Genomic DNA, 19,158 nt, shown 5'->3' on the forward strand with positions numbered 1-19,158 from the left:
TATGTGGGGGAAGGTGCTCTGGTCTGATGAGACTAAAATTTTACTTTTTGGCCATCAAAGAAAACGCTATGTCTGGCGCAAACCCAACACATCACATCACCCAAAGAACACCATCTCCACAGTGAAATCCACAGTGAAACATGGTGGTGGCAGCATCATGCTGTGGGGATGTTTTTCAACAGTCAGGACTGGGAAACTGGTCAGAGTTGAGGAAAAGATGGATGGTGTTAAACACAGGGATATTCTTGAGCAAAAACCTGTACCACTCTGTGTGTGATCTGAGGTTAGGACGGAGGTTCACCTTCCAGTAGGACAATGACCCCAAACACACTGCTAAAGTAACACTTGAGTGGTTTAAGGGGAAACCTGTAAATGTGTTGGAATGGCCTAGTCAAAGCCCAGACCTCAATCCAATAGAAAATCCGTGATCAGACTTAAAGATTGCTGTTCATAACCACAAACCATCCAACTTGAAGGAGCTAGAGCAATTTTGCAAGGAGGAATGGGCAATATCCCAGTGGTAAGATGTGGCAAGCTCATAGAGACTTATCCAAAGCGACTTGGAGCTGTGATAGGCGTAAAATGTGGCTCTACATAGTATTGACTTTAGTGGGGTAACTAAATTTAGTGGGGTAATGCAAATTGAACTTTTCTGTTATTTTCTCCTATTTGTTGTTTGAGTTTGCCAGGAAGGGAGGGGGAGGAGTCATAAGAGGACCAATGAGAGTTGCAGGGCTGAAGAGCCGAATGTGTGCTTCTGTGTGTCTGTGTAAATCCAGGAAGTGAACAGGCAACAGCTTCAGCTGCCCACAGTTAAAATGATTGCAGTCAGACTCAGGGGAGGGAGGTTTCTCAGGCATATTTGGCAAGTGCAGATTCACAGTATATATTAAAATAATATCCAAAGTGGTTGGAGGGAAGCTTCAGAATGGCAGAGATATTTTTTATTAAAAATTAAGTGAGCAGACTGCAGTTCCTCTTTAAGGTGAAGCAATTCTGAGGAATGCATCTTTGAGGTTTGAAGGAAGCACTCTGAAGGTCTAACCCAACAATAATCCAAACAGTGCCTTATCCTATATAGGACCTTTTTAGTGCACCACTGGAAGAGGAGAGGAGAAAGGCCTGGGGGGAAATGTGTACTGTTGAAAAGAGGAGCCACAGACGTATGGTGGGACCTGAAGAGATAAACTTTACAAGCGATGTCCCAGAGACAAAGCGAGTGCGATAAAGTAGGGCATATTATGTGAGACTGAACCACATAAAAAAATCTACTGGATGAGGAGAGCCTGTCTGAGCCTCAAGTGTAATCAAATTCGGTTTGTAACCATTGGAGAAGATTTGTGTCAACTGGGTCATTTGGGCTGGCCGATAACATCTCTGGAGATGTGGGACTCCCAAGACCACATCTGATTCAGTGACACTTATGCCGCGTACACACGACCGGACTTTACGGCAGACTTGGTCCGGCGAACCGGAGTCCATCGGACAATTCGATCGTGTGTGGGCTCCAGCGGACTTTTTTTCCCTAAAAGTTTGACGGACCTAGAAATAAAACATGTTTCAAATCTTTTTGACGGACTTGAGTCTGGTCGAAAAGTCCACTCGTCTGTATGCTAGTCTGACGGACAAAAACTGACGCTAGGGCAGCTATTGGCTACCGGCTATGAACTTCCTTGTTTTAGTCCGGTCGTACGTCATCCCGTACGAATTCCTCAGACTTTGGTTGATCGTGTGTAGGCAAGTCCGTTCATCCGTAAAGTCCGTCGAAAAGTCCGCAGGACAAAGTCTGCCGTAAAGTCCGCTCGTGTGCACGTGGTATGAGAGTTGAGCGGGTGACTTGGCATCTTCTAGAACCCCATATAAACTTATAAAGATGAACGTTTGAAGTTTTTAAAGGAAAGGAACAGAAAGCAGCAAAAATGGAAAGTAGTACAATATTTTAGGGAGTATAGTCATTGTTATTTCAGCTATCCTGCCCATCCAGGAAAAAGTGTAGGTAGGTAGACTATATTTTGAACTCAGTTTCCAGGCAATCATAAAAAGGTATATAGTTGACTGATGTATCAATGAAATGTCCAAATGTATGTGTACATCCTTTAAAAGGGAAGGAAATCTTAAGACACGCTAGTGCATGAAAAAGAAAGGTTAATATTAAGTGTTTCTGATTTACCTGGGTTTACTTGTAGGCCCAACATGGTAACAAAATCAGTTAAAACCTTGAATAGGTTAGGCTATGAATAATTCTGTGATAAACCTCAAAATGTCATCTGCAAATAAAGCACATTTGTGGATCTTACCAGCACTTGGAATGCCACGAATATTTAGGTTGGATCTAATTGTTTCTATTGCAATGATAAATAGTAGCAGTGATAGGGGGCAACCCTATCTAGTGTAGTACCTGTTTGTATATGAATTGGATCCGATCTGTAACCGTACTCGAAGATGTGGGTTTTGAGTATAGAGTGCTTTACAAGGTGAGAAACTTGGGATAAAAATTCCATTTCCACAATAAATGGAAGGGAAAAGGCCAGGACAGGGAATCAAAAGCCTTATGTGGATCCAGCAATAGCAGCATTCCCTGTCTGACTCCCATTTGGAGTGTAATATCAACAAGATTAATTGCTCTTTGAATCTGATCCGCCGCTTGTCGCCTGGGGACGAACCCGACCTGATCTACATGGATAAAACACTCAAAAAACGTGTTCAATATTTTAACATATATTTTTGTGAGCAATTATAGGTCGCTATTGATTAGCAAATTTGGTAATAGTTTGCTACATCACCTGGATCCCTGGCCGGATTAGGTATCATGCAGATGTGGGCGCTGTTAAAATCTGCATCAAGGGGCACACCGTCTTGAAGAGCATTAAAAAAATTCAGCAAATGGAGCACAAGATAGGGGTGAATTTTTTTTATAATAAGGGGCTGAAAACCCACCTAGGCCTAGTGTTTTAATTGCATTGGCTTGTTCAATCACTTCTAAAAATTCTTCCCTCATGATTTCACTCATCTAAAATTTCTTTATGATCTGCCTGAGCAATGGAAGGGAAAGGTGTGCTATAAATTCGTCTATTTTGCCAAAAGGTAGGATTAGGTAGGATTTTTATGACAAAAAGACAAGGTACATTGTGGCTCAAAGCTCTTGGGGGGGGGGGGGATTTATTTTTGCTTTTCTAGCCAAATTAGGGTATCACTTAAAATATAACGGAAGGCAAACCTTTTTTTTTTTCGTTTTGGATAGAGTGGAGATGGATTAGAACACCTGTTTTTATTGCTGTCTGTGTCTTCATTAGGGAGATTCACCCTCTATATTTTTCCTCTTTACTGTTATCACCCAAATTTTGATTTGTCACCAGAACTGGAAAAGAGGTGAAATCTTCCAGTGGCGACACTCTGGGATCCCCTCACTTTGTAGAGATTTCCTGTTTTGGCTCAGGACCAGGAAGTGAAGGGAAATCTCCCCCAATGGGACACATGTAGCAAAAATGTTTACAACCCTCCCTTACTCTATCCAAAAAAAAAAAAAAAAAAAAAAACACCACAAAACAAAGTTTTGCCTTTGGTTCTATTTCAAACGACCTGGCTACACTTACACCTGTGTACAGTATTGGTCTATGACTATAATTCAGTGGCCCCCTCTCTCCAGCCACCCCCTCTATGACCAATGGATAGATTCATGCTTTGCATAATCTATCCATGGCCGCCGCTGCCACCCCCTATTCAGGTGCTTGGTCCCTTTTTGGGCGCCGGGCGCCTGAATTCCAATGGCGGGGGGTGTTTTTGAAGCACCTGATTACAGCCATAGGCTCTAAAAGGCTTCAAAATAGGTGTGTTAGAACAGCGAATTAATATTCGCTTTCCTAACACTGAACCGCCTCTTCACCAATCAGGTGCTCGGGTCTGTTACCCGTCACCTGATTGGCTGAAACAACAGGCACCGCTATTGGACGTCTAACAGGAGGAGGGGACGGGAGGAGAGGACGGCAGGAGACACATGGAGGACCCCGCTTGTCGCCATCACCCGCTGCCCCACTGAGACAGGGTAAGTGCCGGGCAGCCAGCAAGCCGGTGGGGGGGGGTCACACTGGCGGCATTCGATGGCACAGTGGCAGCATTTGATGGGCACATTGGCAGCATTTCATGGGCACACTGGCAGCATTGGAGGGCACACTGGCAGCATTTGGGCACTCTGGCAGCATTTGATGGGGAAAGTTGCAGCATTTGATGGTCACAGTGGCTGCGTTTGATGGCACAGTGGCAGCGTTTGATGGCACAATGTCAGCGTTTGATGGCACAATGTCAGCGTTTGATGGCACAGTGGCAGCGTTTGATAGGCACAGTGGGAGCATTTGATGGGCACAGTGGCTGCGTTTGGCCCAGTGGCAGCATTTGATGGGCACAATGGCAGCATTTAATGGCACAGTGGCAGTGTTTGATGGGCACAATGGCAGCATTTAATGGCACAGTGGCAGTGTTTGATGAGCACAATGGCAGCATTTAATGGCACAGTGGGAGTGTTTGATGGGCACAGTGGGAGTGTTTGATGGGCACAGTGGGAGTGTTTGATGGGCACAGTGGGAGTGTTTGATGGGCACAGTGGCAGCGTTTGATAGGCACAGTGGGAGCATTTGATGGGCACAATGGCAGCATTTAATGGCACAGTGGCAGTGTTTGATGGGCACAATGGCAGCATTTAATGGCACAGTGGGAGTGTTTGATGGGCACAGTGGCAGCGTTTGATAGGCACAGTGGGAGCATTTGATGGGCACAATGGCAGCATTTAATGGCACAGTGGCAGTGTTTGATGGGCACAATGGCAGCATTTGATGGCACAGTGGCAGTGTTTGATGGGCACAGTGGCAGCGTTTGATGGGCACAATGGCAGCATTTAATGGCACAGTGGCAGCATTTAATGGCACAGTGGCAGCGTTTGATGGGCACAATGGCAGCATTTAATGGCACAGTGGGAGTGTTTGATGGGCACAGTGGCAGCGTTTGATAGGCACAGTGGGAGCATTTGATGGGCACAATGGCAGCATTTAATGGCACAGTGGCAGCGTTTGATGGGCACAATGGCAGCATTTAATGGCACAGTGGCAGCGTTTGATGGGCACAATGGCAGCATTTAATGGCACAGTGGCAGCGTTTGGGCACAATGGCAGCATTTAATGGCACAGTGGGAGTGTTTGATGGGCACAGTGGCAGCGTTTGATAGGCACAGTGGGAGCATTTGATGGGCACAATGGCAGCATTTAATGGCACAGTGGCAGCGTTTGATGGGCACAATGGCAGCGTTTGATGGGCACAATGGCAGCATTTAATGGCACAGTGGCAGCGTTTGATGGGCACAATGGCAGCGTTTGATGGGCACAATGGCAGCATTTAATGGCACAGTGGGAGTGTTTGAGGGGCACAGTGGCAGCGTTTGATAGGCACAATGGCAGCATTTAATGGCACAGTGGGAGTGTTTGAGGGGCACAGTGGCAGCGTTTGATAGGCACAATGGCAGCATTTAATGGCACAGTGGGAGTGTTTGAGGGGCACAGTGGCAGCGTTTGATAGGCACAATGGCAGCATTTAATGGCACAGTGGCAGCGTTTGATGGGCACAATGGCAGCATTTAATGGCACAGTGGCAGCGTTTGATGGGCACAATGGCAGCATTTAATGGCACAGTGGCAGCGTTTGATGGGCACAATGGCAGCATTTAATGGCACAGTGGGAGTGTTTGATGGGCACAGTGGCAGCGTTTGATAGGCACAGTGGGAGCATTTGATGGGCACAATGGCAGCATTTAATGGCACAGTGGCAGCGTTTCATGGGCACAATGGCAGCATTTAATGGCACAGTGGCAGCGTTTGATGGGCACAATGGCAGCATTTAATGGCACAGTGGCAGCGTTTGGGCACAATGGCAGCATTTAATGGCACAGTGGGAGTGTTTGATGGGCACAGTGGCAGCGTTTGATAGGCACAGTGGGAGCATTTGATGGGCACAATGGCAGCATTTAATGGCACAGTGGCAGCGTTTGATGGGCACAATGGCAGCGTTTGGGCACAATGGCAGCATTTAATGGCACAGTGGCAGCGTTTGATGGGCACAATGGCAGCGTTTGATGGGCACAATGGCAGCATTTAATGGCACAGTGGGAGTGTTTGAGGGGCACAGTGGCAGCGTTTGATAGGCACAATGGCAGCATTTAATGGCACAGTGGCAGCGTTTGATGGGCACAATGGCAGCATTTAATGGCACAGTGGCAGCGTTTGATGGGCACAATGGCAGCATTTAATGGCACAGTGGGAGTGTTTGATGGGCACAGTGGCTGCGTTTGATGGCAAAGTGGCTGCAATTGGTGTTTTGTTTTTCACAATTTTTCAGTTTGTTTGCGCCCCCTCAAAAGAGCACCAGCCACCACTGCTATAATTAGAAGACACACACACACAGGATCGATCTCTCTTCCCTTTTTCACTCCCATTCCCCATATCAGCGCGGTCTCTTACCTGAATTCCCTACCTGGCTATACCCCTAAGTCACCAGCAGGAGTCGCTGCTGCGGCCAGTATTGAAGCCTCCCTCGTCCCCTCCCCGGGATCAGGAGGAGTAGTGGAGTGTGTGTTAGTGAGCCGGGGCAGGAGAGGATCGTCCACACCGGAGGAGGACCGTTCTATGTCTATGTACGCCTCTCTTATCCAGCTCGGCTCCTATTCATCGTGTCTCTGTATGGAGAGTCGGGGGCTCCCTGTCTGGAGAGGATATCCTACGTCTAGTGACAGCCCGCTGACAACTTTCCCGGAGAGTGGCCACTTCTCACAGACATGGCTGGGATCACAACACCCGGAGCTCTACTACTTACCGCACTGCTCACTGCACCGCTACTACTACGGGCTGAGACTCTCGGTAAGTGGCCACCCTATACTTACAGCCAGCTATGGGGCACTACAGGCTAATACAGGGGCAGGTTATCTATGTGTTTACCCAGGATTCACCCAACCGGCACTCAACTTTAATGCGACCTTCACCCAAGATTTATAAGATGTGAAGGTGCCCTGTCTACACATTTATTTCTCAGTGGGCACCATCACTAATAAAGCTGGCCATACATTGTACAATTTTCTGTACAATTTCCTATATAGATTTGCCTTCAGCTATGCAGTGCAAGGGCCCACCTGATTGGATACAAATTGAAAGTGTTAATTAGGTTTGACCTCTTATAATACTGTATGGTGTTTGGTAAATCTGAAGGAAAATTGTACAATGTATGGCCAGCCTCAAGGTTCCTTTATCTTCGCCCAAGATTTACCTAACTTTTAAGCAACCTTCACCCAAGATTTACCCAATTTTTTTGTAGCCTTTGTCCAAGATTTACCCAATCTTTTTGCAACTTATACTCCAAGATTTTCCCAATATTTATGTAACCTATACCCAAGATTTACCCAACTTTTATGTATCCTTCATTTAAGATTTACCCAACTTTTATACAACCTATACCCAAGATTTACCCAACTTTTATACAACCTATACCCAAGATTTACCCAACTTTTATACAACCTATACCCAAGATTTACCCAACTTTTATACAACCTATACCCAAGATTTACCCAACTTTTATACAACCTATACCCAAGATTTATCCAACTTTTATACAACCTATACCCAAGATTTACCCAACTTTTTTTCAACCTTTACCCAACTTTTTTTCAACCTTTACCCAACTTTTTTTCAACCTTTACCCAACTTTTTTTTTCCAACTTTTACCCAACTTTTTTTTTCCAACTTTTACCCAACTTTTTTTTCCAACTTTTACCCAACTTTTTTTTTCCAACTTTTACCCAGCTTTTTTTTCCAACTTTTACCCAGCTTTTTTTTTCAACCTTTACCCAAGATTTACCCAGCTTTTTTTTTTTTTTTTCAACCTTTACCCAGCTTTTTTTTTCAACCTTTACCCAAGATTTACCCAGCTTTTTTTTTTCAACCTTTACCCAGCTTTTATGCAACCTTCACCCAAGATTCACCTGACTTTTATCCAACCTTTAGATTATGTGACTCCTAAGTAGCGCGATTTCCAGTGAGACGTTGGAGTGCAACTTTGGATGGGTGAGACTTTGATGCGACTTTGGCCAATGAAAATGGACAGCTGTTGCACAACTGTCACATGTATAACATTCAGGTGTGACTTTCATGCGACTTTAGAAAGTTTACTTTGCAGTCTGTAGCACTCAGGTCGCTTGAAAGTCAGGCCAAAGTAGTGCAGAATCCTTTTTAACCACTTGCTTACCGAGCACTTAAACCCCCCTCCTATCCAGACCAATTTTTAGCTTTCAGCGCTAACGCATTTTGAATGACAATTGCGCGGTCATACAACGCTGTACCCAAATGAAATTTTTATCATTTTTTTCCCACAAATAGAGCTTTCTTTTAGTGGTATTTGATCACCTCTGCGGTTTTTACTTTTTGTTAAAAAAATTTAAAAACCTGAATTTTTTTTAAAAAAAAAAATTTTTTTTTTTATATTTTGTTATAAAAAAATTTTAACGGGTAATTTTTCTCCTTCATTGATGTACGTTGATGAGGCGGCAGTGATGGGCACTGATAGGTGGCAGTGATGGGCACTGATGGGTGGCAGTGATGGGCACTGATGGGTGGCAGTGATGGGCAGCACTGACAGGTGGCACTGATTGGCACTACAGGTGGGCATTGGTAGGTGGCACTTGTGAGCATTGATAGGTGGCACTTGTTGGCATTGATAGGTGGCACTGTGGGCACTGTTAGGTGGCACTGTGGGCACTGTTAGGTGGCACTGTGGGCACTGTTAGGTGGCACTGTGGGCACTGTTAGGTGGCACTTTTGGGTGGCACTGATGAGAATGTTTTGTGCTCTTACTTTGGGACTGATGTCCCTGGCATCTGAGCCGGTGATCGGCTTTTTTCTTTACTCGCGCTGTCAGCGCGAGTAAAAAAAAAACCGATTACCGATCTTCCTGTTTACATCATGTGATCAGCTGTCATTGGCTGACAGCTGATCACATGGTAAGGGGCCGGGACCGGCCCCTTACTCAGATCGGTGATCAGCCGAGTCTCAGTGACTCGGTGATCACACCGCGCCCGGCGCGCGCCCTGCAGGGCGCGCGCAGGGAGCGTGCACAGGGGAGGCCGTCATATGACGGCCTCCCGGGAATGTAGGTCCGCGCTGTGGCCGTCATTCGGCCATAGCGCGGATGTCAAGTGGTTAAAGTTGCACATATTTGAACGGTTGTCATTGAAAAACATGGGGTGCGACTTGTGCTACTTCAGTGTCCAAAATCGCATGACAAGTTGCACAAGTGTGAATGGAGCCTTACCTGACTTTTACCCAACCTTTATCCATGATTCACCCAACTATTACCCCTTTTACCCTAATAGAATCTCATGGAGAAAATGAATGAAAACATTGATGAATAGACCTCTAACTAGAGGTCTTTACTTGTCTGTCAGTAACATATACATAATAAAGTGTGGGTTCTCCCCCAGATTTTGTTAGTGACTTGTATGCTTCCCATAATACAAACAATCTACCCAATTTATTTATTTTTTGTTATGGATTTTAAAGAAATAGTTTACATTAGAAGACCTCAAAGTTATGTTGTGAAAGCCTCTATTGTAGGCAGAAACATTGTGTTTAATTTTATCTATTAGTTTGTTTTTTTTGGAAAAAGCCAATAGATTGCAGCACAATTCATAAGGTGCAGGTACCATAATAACCAAAATGATTGTTACCAATTCACATTATAGTGCTTTGTGTATAATACAAAATTGATTTGAATAGGTGAGTTTAATATAGTAAAATGTTCTTTCACTACAGATCATGTCACAGATCTTACATATATATTTATAGAAAGCAATCGGCTTTTATAGGGAACCTTGCCTCCTGTTAACTCCTTTAGTATTGCACAATATAATGAATGAACACCTTTTTTTTTTTTTTTAAGATGTGAATGCTTTTTATATGGTATCTGATTTTGTTTAGCGTTGTATTGTGTTCTGGTTTTGTAGCGTTTGACATGGATCAGGTAAACTATACAATCACATTGTAAGGAGTGCAGTGTGTTTAGGTACTCATTCAATAGTTAAAAGTGCAAGTGCTGACTATACATGAACAGGCTGCAATGCTAAGTGCTGTCACCATATGACCGGGAACAATGCACCTAAATGATGGAGAAAATCTCCTCACTGGACAGGGACTGCATATTGTAGATATGATTATGATCATATGTAAACTAGCTGCAGGATCATTTTTCTTTTGGTTTCTGCTTCAAACATTTTTGGACCTTTTCATGGCTTTATGTGAGCGATCTTTGGAAGAATGTTTGCTTTTCTTGTTGGGTTTTTTTTTTTTTTTGTTTTATAGCCATACAGGGATAGAATTTTGTCAGTGAAAAAATTTGGAATGGGTTTTTTTTTTTTTTTTTTTTTTTCCATTTTTGAACGTTTGTTTTATTTTTCTAATAGTAAATTAGGTCAATGGATAATTGTTTTCAACTGCAGTAACAAACATTGAAGGATCAGGATGGATAATTTTCATCAAATGAAATTCTAACAGTGTATGTAGTTTTTCCTCAGGGAATTCCACGTATTCCAAAAGCAACCTAGATTTTGAAGTACTTTTGAATTGCATTCATCGAATCTGTGATGGCATTATGGAATGTACTGACGTGTTTTTCTGTGTGAACAAAAATCTACCAGCTGAGCACCCCATAGCTGTAAACTGTGGTGCCAGGTTATCTCTACTATGAATAAAGGCATTAGGTGAAAATTTCCCACCCCTTTTATTAGGCGCCTTTCACACAGACGGCTGTTTTGCCGCAGTTAAAAGCATATAATATGTCTGTGAAATTCAAGACTCCAGGCAATGCGATCATCTGCATTTGTACCATGAGATTACCTGCGTTTACGTGCGTTTACATGTGGCTGCATTTAGCTGCGTTTGGAACATTCTTTCCATTTCTGATGTGCTTCCTGTTGCTTTTCTTTCCTTGTTGCTGCTGCTATCCGCAGGAGAAATAGTGCACTGCGATTACCTGCAGTTATGTGCAGATAGCTGCGCTAAATCGCTCCTGGACGCAGTCAATTCTATTTTTTTATATCCGCACCAAACCGCATGTAACTAAATCACAGCTAAACGCAGTGTGTGAATGAAGCCATAGGAAAGCATTGTGTGCTTTTTAGCTGCGGTAGAAAACTAGAAAATCCGCAGCTAAAAGCACAATTCTATCCGTCCGTGTGAAAGGGGCCTTAGTCTTGCATTGCTGACTTTTGTGAATGTTTGTACCTCTTACATGGTCAGATTGCTGAGTAAAGGCATGTATGTACGTCATATCATTTGGATTATCTTTTAGCTGTCACTGTGGCCTTAACTACACAGACTAGTAACAGATTGCTGCAATCAGTCACACAAACCAACTTGCCATTGACTTGTCCTGCAATTGCTGTTGGTTGTGGGGATTGTGCACAATCTTAAGAAGAATCAGATGGGAGGAGGTTTGTGCGATTGATGAAAGCAGTCTATAGTCAAATGTGATCTAAAGGCCATTTACTAAGGTTAGCATTTCAAGGGCGATTTTAAAGTAGTTTAGTAACGTTACTAAACTATTAGGGGGTAGCAATAGATAACTTCACAGCTTGAACAAATGGCTCCCTATGGTGTAAGCTACACAAGTAGCATGCAGTATAAATCACTTGCATGCAATTGGAGCACAGAACAAAATATATTGCTGCTTTTGTAGTTTACACCAGCAGTTCCCAACCTTTTTGGCACTGGGGAAGGGGGGGCAGGGTGTTCAGAGTCGGGCCTTAGCCCCCCTTTACATCACAGCCCCACTTTACAGCACAGTCCCCCCTTTATATCAGTGTCCTCAGTTCCCCTTCATCACAGATCACAGTGCCCCTTTATATCGCAGTGCCCAGTAAAGGGGCACTGTAAGGATTACAGTGTCCCTTTACAGTGCAATCCCCTTTATTTTACAGTGCCTCTTTACATTACAGTGCCCCTTGAAGTCATGCCCCCCCCCCCCCCCTTTCTCTCTCGCATCACAGTGCCCCCTTTCAATCTCTGCCTTCCCTGCAAAGGCAGTTATCGGCTTGGGTGTCCGCGGCCCAGGGGTGGAGAACCCCTGGTTTACCCCATAAGGAGCCAAATGTTCTATCATATCTACTCTGGGCTATGATTGAACTACTGAAAACCCCCTGAAGCTCTAGTTCTATGATGGCCTTACATGCTCTGGCATATGGTCGATTTATTTTGCAATTGATCTCTCCTGATAGGGATATTCATAGTTGATTGCTCATTTGATTGATATGCCACAAACTTGGATGTGGATTTTGATCAGTAGTTGAAAGATCTGATTGTAAATTGCGATCATAAGTTATTGTTACCATCTCTATTTTCAACATGCAGGCACTGATCGATCAAAATACAATTGCATTTTAGTGCTGCTAATCACTGCAACACAATTGAAAAATGTATGCCCTGGCTGATCGATCAGCTTGATTGGATCAGACCTAAATCAGGCCTAAATTGATCAGAAAGTAAGTTATGTCTATTCTATTGTGTGCTGACTTAGTCATTTTGATCAAGTTGCACATTAATTGGATAATATTGAAACGTTAGGCCATCATTTTACTGGATGGTGTCCCAAGACAAATGTAAGACCTTATGGATCAGAATAGAATTGGAAAATAATGTGCATTATTGGCCACTGCTTTGGTTTCAGTGCTCCTAAGCTGGCCAAAAATTGGACCAAAATTCAGCAGGGATCGGACGAATTTCGATCATCTGTGGCTGGTCTTGTTTGAGAGCATTTGATCTACTGATCAATTGTTCATGAATGGGCTTGCTGGGAAACTTTAGTTTCGTCAGCGCTGCAGCACTGATCAGTGTATTTTGACAGCGGAGGAATCCAGCTGACTCCTCTGTCTGAATACAATGACACAGTGGGGAGGATTCCCACATCTACCTTGAATACGTGAATGTGGGAATCGGTTCAGTTTATTTTTGTTCAGTCCGCCGGCTGAATGAAAAAAACTTGGCTGTATGTGGCCAGCTTAATGTGTACCAAGAAAATATATAAAAAATTCTGACTTTTTTTTGCTGAGGCTTTGTTCCAGACTTGTTACTCAAATGTATTGAAGATAGCCAGTATATTAGCATTTTCAGAAGGAATGCAGTGGCAGCCTCACATTTCTCTCGACAGGTATTCATTAGTTGATTTCTGGGTTTCGGAGATATGACATATCATAGCATATTCGTCAGGTGATGGTGTTGTCTGTGTCAAAGTATTGTTCATATTCATCCAGGTACATTTTCTATAGGTTTCATTGATGAATTAGTAACTGCTCTGTCATAGTTGTAGATTACAAGCTTATTAGCTGTTGTCTGACTAGCTTTCCAGACAGGTTATGTGTCTAACTTTAATGACACGTTCCTCCAGATCACGGGAAAATCCATTATGAAATACATAATTAGCGTGAGAAAAGATTTCTAAACAGTATCATGTAAGTTTGGAGGAAAAAGCATAAAACAATGACTAGCCTACGGAGTGTGGGAGCCAGATGTTGATTCCCTCTTAGTTGGTAAATGTTAGAGTAATTCACATTTGGTAACCCTGTACTGTATATATTTACGATAGAAACATTTGTAAAACTTCTTATGGCTTGGCTTTGGAAGGGGGGAGTGATAAAGTGGAATAGGTAGAGTACCACTAGAAGCATACCAGAACAAGTCATGTAGGAAACCGACAACATGGGCCATTGCATGGCTGGTTTTAAATGCCTTATTGAAGCTGGGAGATCATACCCATGACAATAGACAAGGATGCATGAGGACTGCATGCATTTATATATGCAGTAATTTTATAGCCATACCCACATTACGTGGCCAACATGCCTTGCCAGTTTTAAGATAAAATAGATGTGTTTATGCCTGAGAATGCGTTTTTTTTTTTTTTTTTAAGGAAGATCTAGTAACATAGGTTTGTGTGTAAAATCCACAGCTATTGGTTTAAACCCTGAAGTTCTCAGTTTGTGGTAATATAAAAATACCTGGGGGTCACCAAGGGAGGAGGTGTTAAAAAAGCAAAGTTGTGGATTGGCGACAGTATAGAGGTGTTCTTGGGATAACTTGTTGCACTTGTTATAGGGCTGTGAAAAAAATAGTTTTAGATGGAGGAGAAAGTGGTGGATTTAAGGAATTTGCTAGGTTGCAGGGGTTGGGGTACGAAGGTACAGAGAAAAAGTTGGGATATAATTGGGTTGGGTGGGGGTGAGAGAGCATAGGGAAGGAGGAGGGAGTCTATCCCTGCCATGGCTCCAAAAGGTTAAGAGTTGGTGGGGATTTGCTTAAATGCTATATGTGGCACCCAGGTGTGAGTGAACAATTCCGTACCATTTTCGTCTTTCATCAACAATTGCTTCTTTTTGCTTTATGTGGTCTGGTTCTGTGATCCATTCAGCAATTGTAGAAGCTGGGGATTGGGAATGCCAGTGATCACTGATTTGGCAGCTGCAAAAAAAGTGGCACCTAGATAAAGGCTAAGTGCATTTAACTGTGACTTGTTGGTATATGTGTAAAATTTTGTCCCACATTTCTACAATATTGTGGGTCATTGTTCCTTTGTGTTTTTGACAGTGCCAACATATGTCTGGTAGAGAAGAATTATAGTGGGTATGTTCACTGGGCATTTATACCGGTGCAAGAACATTTTAAAATGTTTCTCCTGCACGTAGCAGACAACAGAGAGTTTGTTGTAGAGTGTATGCTTCTTCCCACTCTTTTGGCACAGGTGAAATGTTTAGCTCCTGTTCCCAGGATATGATATAGCTTTGTGTGTGAGCAGCTCTTGTAAAGGGGAGAGGTCTTGTTTAGTTGTTGCATGGTTAGGGTATGAGGCCAGGAAACGCTGAATCTGTCTGTAATCAAGCCTGGAGAGAACAGAGTCATTTGAATTTATTTTTAGGAAGGAAAGGGGTGGTTTGGAGCCATTGACAAGTATTTGTGATAATCTGTGGTGGGTTTAGCAATCCTATGAATGAAAGGTATGTTTTCCAACTGCAGGAGAAAAGGCTAGTTTCTCAAAAGGTATCATGGGAAGAGGACATTGTGATTGAGAATTTAGAGACCAATTGAACCAGGCATTCAGAAGGTGGTGGATGAATGACTAAGGGAAAGTCTCCAGAGTTGATATTGTTAGAGAGAGAGAGAGAGAGGATTGTTAGTAAGAGAGGGGATCAAAAGGTAGGCATCTTACTGTGGTGGCCCAGTATTGGGCCAATTCAACACCGATTAAGCCTAGCATACGCGATGAGAATGTCGGACAAATGATTGTCCGTTTTTTGTTTTTTTTTTGCATGCTAGTCTCATATCAAAAATTAATATTTTACGAAAATTCTCGTAAGACAGAATATAACTTCGGAAATGATGTATTGAAATGTATTTTTTCGTTTCCGAGCATGCATGGTCTTGTTCACACAATTTTTATCGTACAAATACTATACTATTTACATGAAAATTATTCATTCTGTTATCTTAATTTTGTGGCTGTGTCTTCGGATATTTTTGCATCTGTCGTTCGTGATCAGCGTTCGAAAGCTGTGTACTAACGAATTGATTATCGGATGATCATTCCGATGGCGGTTTATTTGTCCGATATTCTTATCGTGTGTACAGGCCTTTACACTGTAATGCCCCGTACACACGGTCGGACAATGATCAGACATTCCGACAACAAAATCCTAAGATTTTTTCCGACGGATGTTGGCTCAAACTTGTCTTGCATACACACGGTCACACAAAGTTGTCGGAAAATCCGATCGTTCTGAACGCGGTGACGTAAAACATGTATGTCGGGACTATAAATGGGGGCAGTAGCCAATAGCTTTCATCTCTTTATTTATTCTGAGCATGCGTGGCACTTTGTGCGTCCGATTTGTGTACACACGATCGGAAATTCGGACAATGGATTTTGTTGTCAGAAAATTTTATAGCAAGCTCTCAAACTTTGTGTGTCGGAAAATCCGATGGAAAATGTGTGATGGAGCCCACACATGGTCGGAATTTCCGACAACAAGGTCCTATCACACATTTTCCTTCGGAAAATCCGACCGTGTGTACAGGGCATTAGTGTCAGGAGATGTCATGCAGCTATCGCTGGTGGTGATGTAGGTAGAAAGTGGCTACAGGATCTCAGTGGCATGAGAAGCAAGAAAGGATGAAACCGTATACAAAAAAAAGTAATGGTTTCATACACACTGCTTTAGCAAACTGAATCTTATTCATTTAGAGTTTACATCAACAACTTAATGATTTCCCCTTCTGATTTCATTTATTTAATGTGCTTTTCTGAAGGACTGAAAATTTGCTAAATGCAGGCTTAGGAAATGCTGTAAAAAGAAAATGCAATGTATATAAAATGGGGCCCAGGGGGCTATTTTGGGACCATTTTACCATGCTTAACAGTTGTTAATTTCTGGTGAAGTTAAAAAAAAAAAAAAAAACCCTTAGGTCTAACTGAGACATGGCAGAATCCTACTTGACCATCAAAATATAAGGTCCACTTATTCACCAGTGCCCCACACTCATGTAAAAATGCCACATTACATCTTTTAATAAAGAAATGTATGAGGAGAAAGAATACCCTTACCAGGCGAGATCCTAGGAATGTTGAGTATCTCAGATCTTAAAAGATGCTCCTCCAAAGTAAGTATATTTTATAATTTTCTTTTCTCCTAGATGTGTGCTATCTTTTAAAGCTGTACTTTGTCATTTTTACATTGGAGTGAATACGTTGAGCTCACAATTTGCACAATTTGTTCACACCCAATACAGATGCGGATCACAGCAGGGGTCAGGTGCATCCCTGTTTTCCGTTTTTAAGGGACGGATCGGGCCTGAATTCAGACCTGAAACAGAGCCAAAGACCCACAGGACCCCTGTGCAATGTGCTCTGCAGCCCTCCCGAAAATGTGTGTACTGGTCCATTGATAGGCGGTCACAATCTCCTGTAAAGCTAATTGGATGCGGAGAATTCCAGCCTAATTCAAAACTGGAGCTGCAGAAATTACTAATTTTAACCAATTCATAGTTTTACCACCTTTCTCTACAATGAACAAGCTTTTCAGAGACCCTGAATCATTGCATTTTTCCTCATTAACATCATGCTGAAAAGTAAGATGATCTTGTAAGTTGGAGAAGAGACTTTCTTGGTTCAGACCTGCTCAGTTGTTGCCTACTGAAGAGCCAGCATGGTTACTTAATGGGGTAGATCTATCAATTCTTCCTGTACTAAAAACAGTGAAAAGAGACAGAGGGGGAGATTTACTAATACCAATGCACACAGAATCTGGTACAGCTCTGGATAGTAACTAATCGGCTTCCATTTTTTTTTTTTTTTTTTTGTAAGATCTTAATTGAACAAGCTGAATTTAGAAGTTGATTGATACTATTGCACAGCTCCACCAGACTTTGTGTGCATCAGTTTTAGTAAATCTCCCACAGAATGTGACACCATTTGCTACAAGATTGCAACTCAATTTACAAGTTTTTCCGGTACTACTGAGTACCAGTGTCATGGTTGCGTACCATTTTGTGTCCCCCTCAAGGAACAATGACAGTGACTTATTCCACTACTACTCCTGTCTTACATTTGGTGGCTTCTTTCCTGGCTCTGGGCAGAATAAGCTAAAGCTGAGGTAGTAGAGAAGATGTGGGTTCTCCTCTACTCCTAATTATACAAGGTTGGGTCAACCTGAGATATACAGTGCCTTGAAAAAGTATTCATACCCCTTAAAAATTTTCCACATTTTATCATGTTACAACCAAAAACGTAAATGTATCTTATTGGGATTTTATATGATAGACCAACACAAAGTGGCACATAATTGTGCAATGGGAGGAAAATGATTAACGGTTTTCAATTTTTTTTTTTTTTTACAGATATCTGAAAAGTGTTGCATGCTTTTGTATTCCGCCTCCTTTACTCTGAAACCCCTAACTAAAATCTAGTGGAACCAATTGCCTTCAGAAGTCAGCCGATTAGTAAATAGAGTCCACCTGTATGTAATTTAATCTCAGTTTAAATACAGTTGTTCTGTGAAGCCCTCAGAGGTTTGTTAGAGAACCTTAGTGAACAAACCGCATCGTGAAGAACAGGGAACTCACCAGACAGGTTAGGGATAAAGTTGTGGAGAAGTTTTAAAGTAGGGTTAGGTTATAAAAAATATCCCAAGCTTTAAACATCTCAAGGAGCACTGTTCACTCCCATCATCTGAAAATGGAAAGTATGGCACAACTGCAAACCTACCAAGACATGGCCGTCCACCTAAACTGACAGGTCAAGCAAGGAGAGCATGCTCTGGTCAGATGAGACCAAAATTGAACTTTTTTGCCTAAAAGCAAAACGCTAAACACTGCACATCACCCTAAACACACTATCCCCCCCCATGAAACATGGCGGTGGCAGCATCATTTTGTGGGGATGCTTTTCTTCAGCAGGGACAGGGAAGCTGGTCAGAGTTGATTGATGGAGCCAAAAATGGGGCAATCTTAGAAGAAAACCTGTTAGACTCTGCAAAAGACTTGAGACTGGGGCAGAGGTTCATCGTCCAGCAGGACAACGACCCTAAACATACAGCCAGAGCTACAATGGAATGGTTTAGCTCAGGGGTCTCCATAATATGGCCCGCCGGGACATTTTTTCTGGCTCGCAGCTTGAGTCATCAGACTTGCTGCATGGTCGGTTCCTGCTCAAGCTATGTCCGGTAGCAGGAACTGCTCTGCATACTTACCACTGACAGTATGAAGCGCAGGTCCCGCAGCCTGACGATGCCTGCACAATCCGGCGCCTTACTAGTTTATTGCTAGCACCTGCTGCACCTCCTGGCTCCCGACCCTCTGTTGGCATCAGTGTCTTTTACAGCTGTAATTTTGCCTACAACATTTCTGATGGGGACACAAATATGGAAGGGGGCTCTATGGGGGACACACACATGCAGGGGGACTCTGATTTAGACATAAATATGTGAGGGGTTTGTGATGAGGACACACGGGTGGTGGGGGTGTGATGGGGACACAGTGTGTGTGGTGGGGGGCTCTGATGGGGACACAAATATGCAGGGGGGCTCTGATGGGGACAC

General features: G+C 43.0%; 1 protein-coding gene and 1 long non-coding RNA gene across 2 annotated transcripts in view; one reads left to right on the plus strand and one right to left on the minus strand.

The window, feature by feature from the left end:
* The first annotated feature begins 6,571 nt into the window (after nucleotides 1–6,571).
* DCBLD1 (discoidin, CUB and LCCL domain containing 1) overlaps nucleotides 6,572–19,158 on the plus strand; it is a 107,719-nt gene continuing 95,132 nt past the window's right edge. Inside the window, exon 1 of the mRNA XM_073627147.1 lies at nucleotides 6,572–6,895. Within this exon, the coding sequence (XP_073483248.1) occupies nucleotides 6,814–6,895 (82 nt within the window). The 5' untranslated portion in view covers nucleotides 6,572–6,813. The remainder of the gene's footprint in view (nucleotides 6,896–19,158) is intronic.
* LOC141140228 (uncharacterized) lies at nucleotides 7,653–8,256 on the minus strand. The gene is made up of 2 exons (XR_012243905.1): nucleotides 7,936–8,256; nucleotides 7,653–7,869 (listed from the first exon to the last, which is right to left on the minus strand). It is a non-coding gene; the product is annotated as an uncharacterized lncRNA (long non-coding RNA).

This window comes from Aquarana catesbeiana, linkage group LG04 (genome assembly GCF_042186555.1).
Source record: "Aquarana catesbeiana isolate 2022-GZ linkage group LG04, ASM4218655v1, whole genome shotgun sequence".
NCBI lineage: Eukaryota > Metazoa > Chordata > Amphibia > Anura > Ranidae > Aquarana > Aquarana catesbeiana.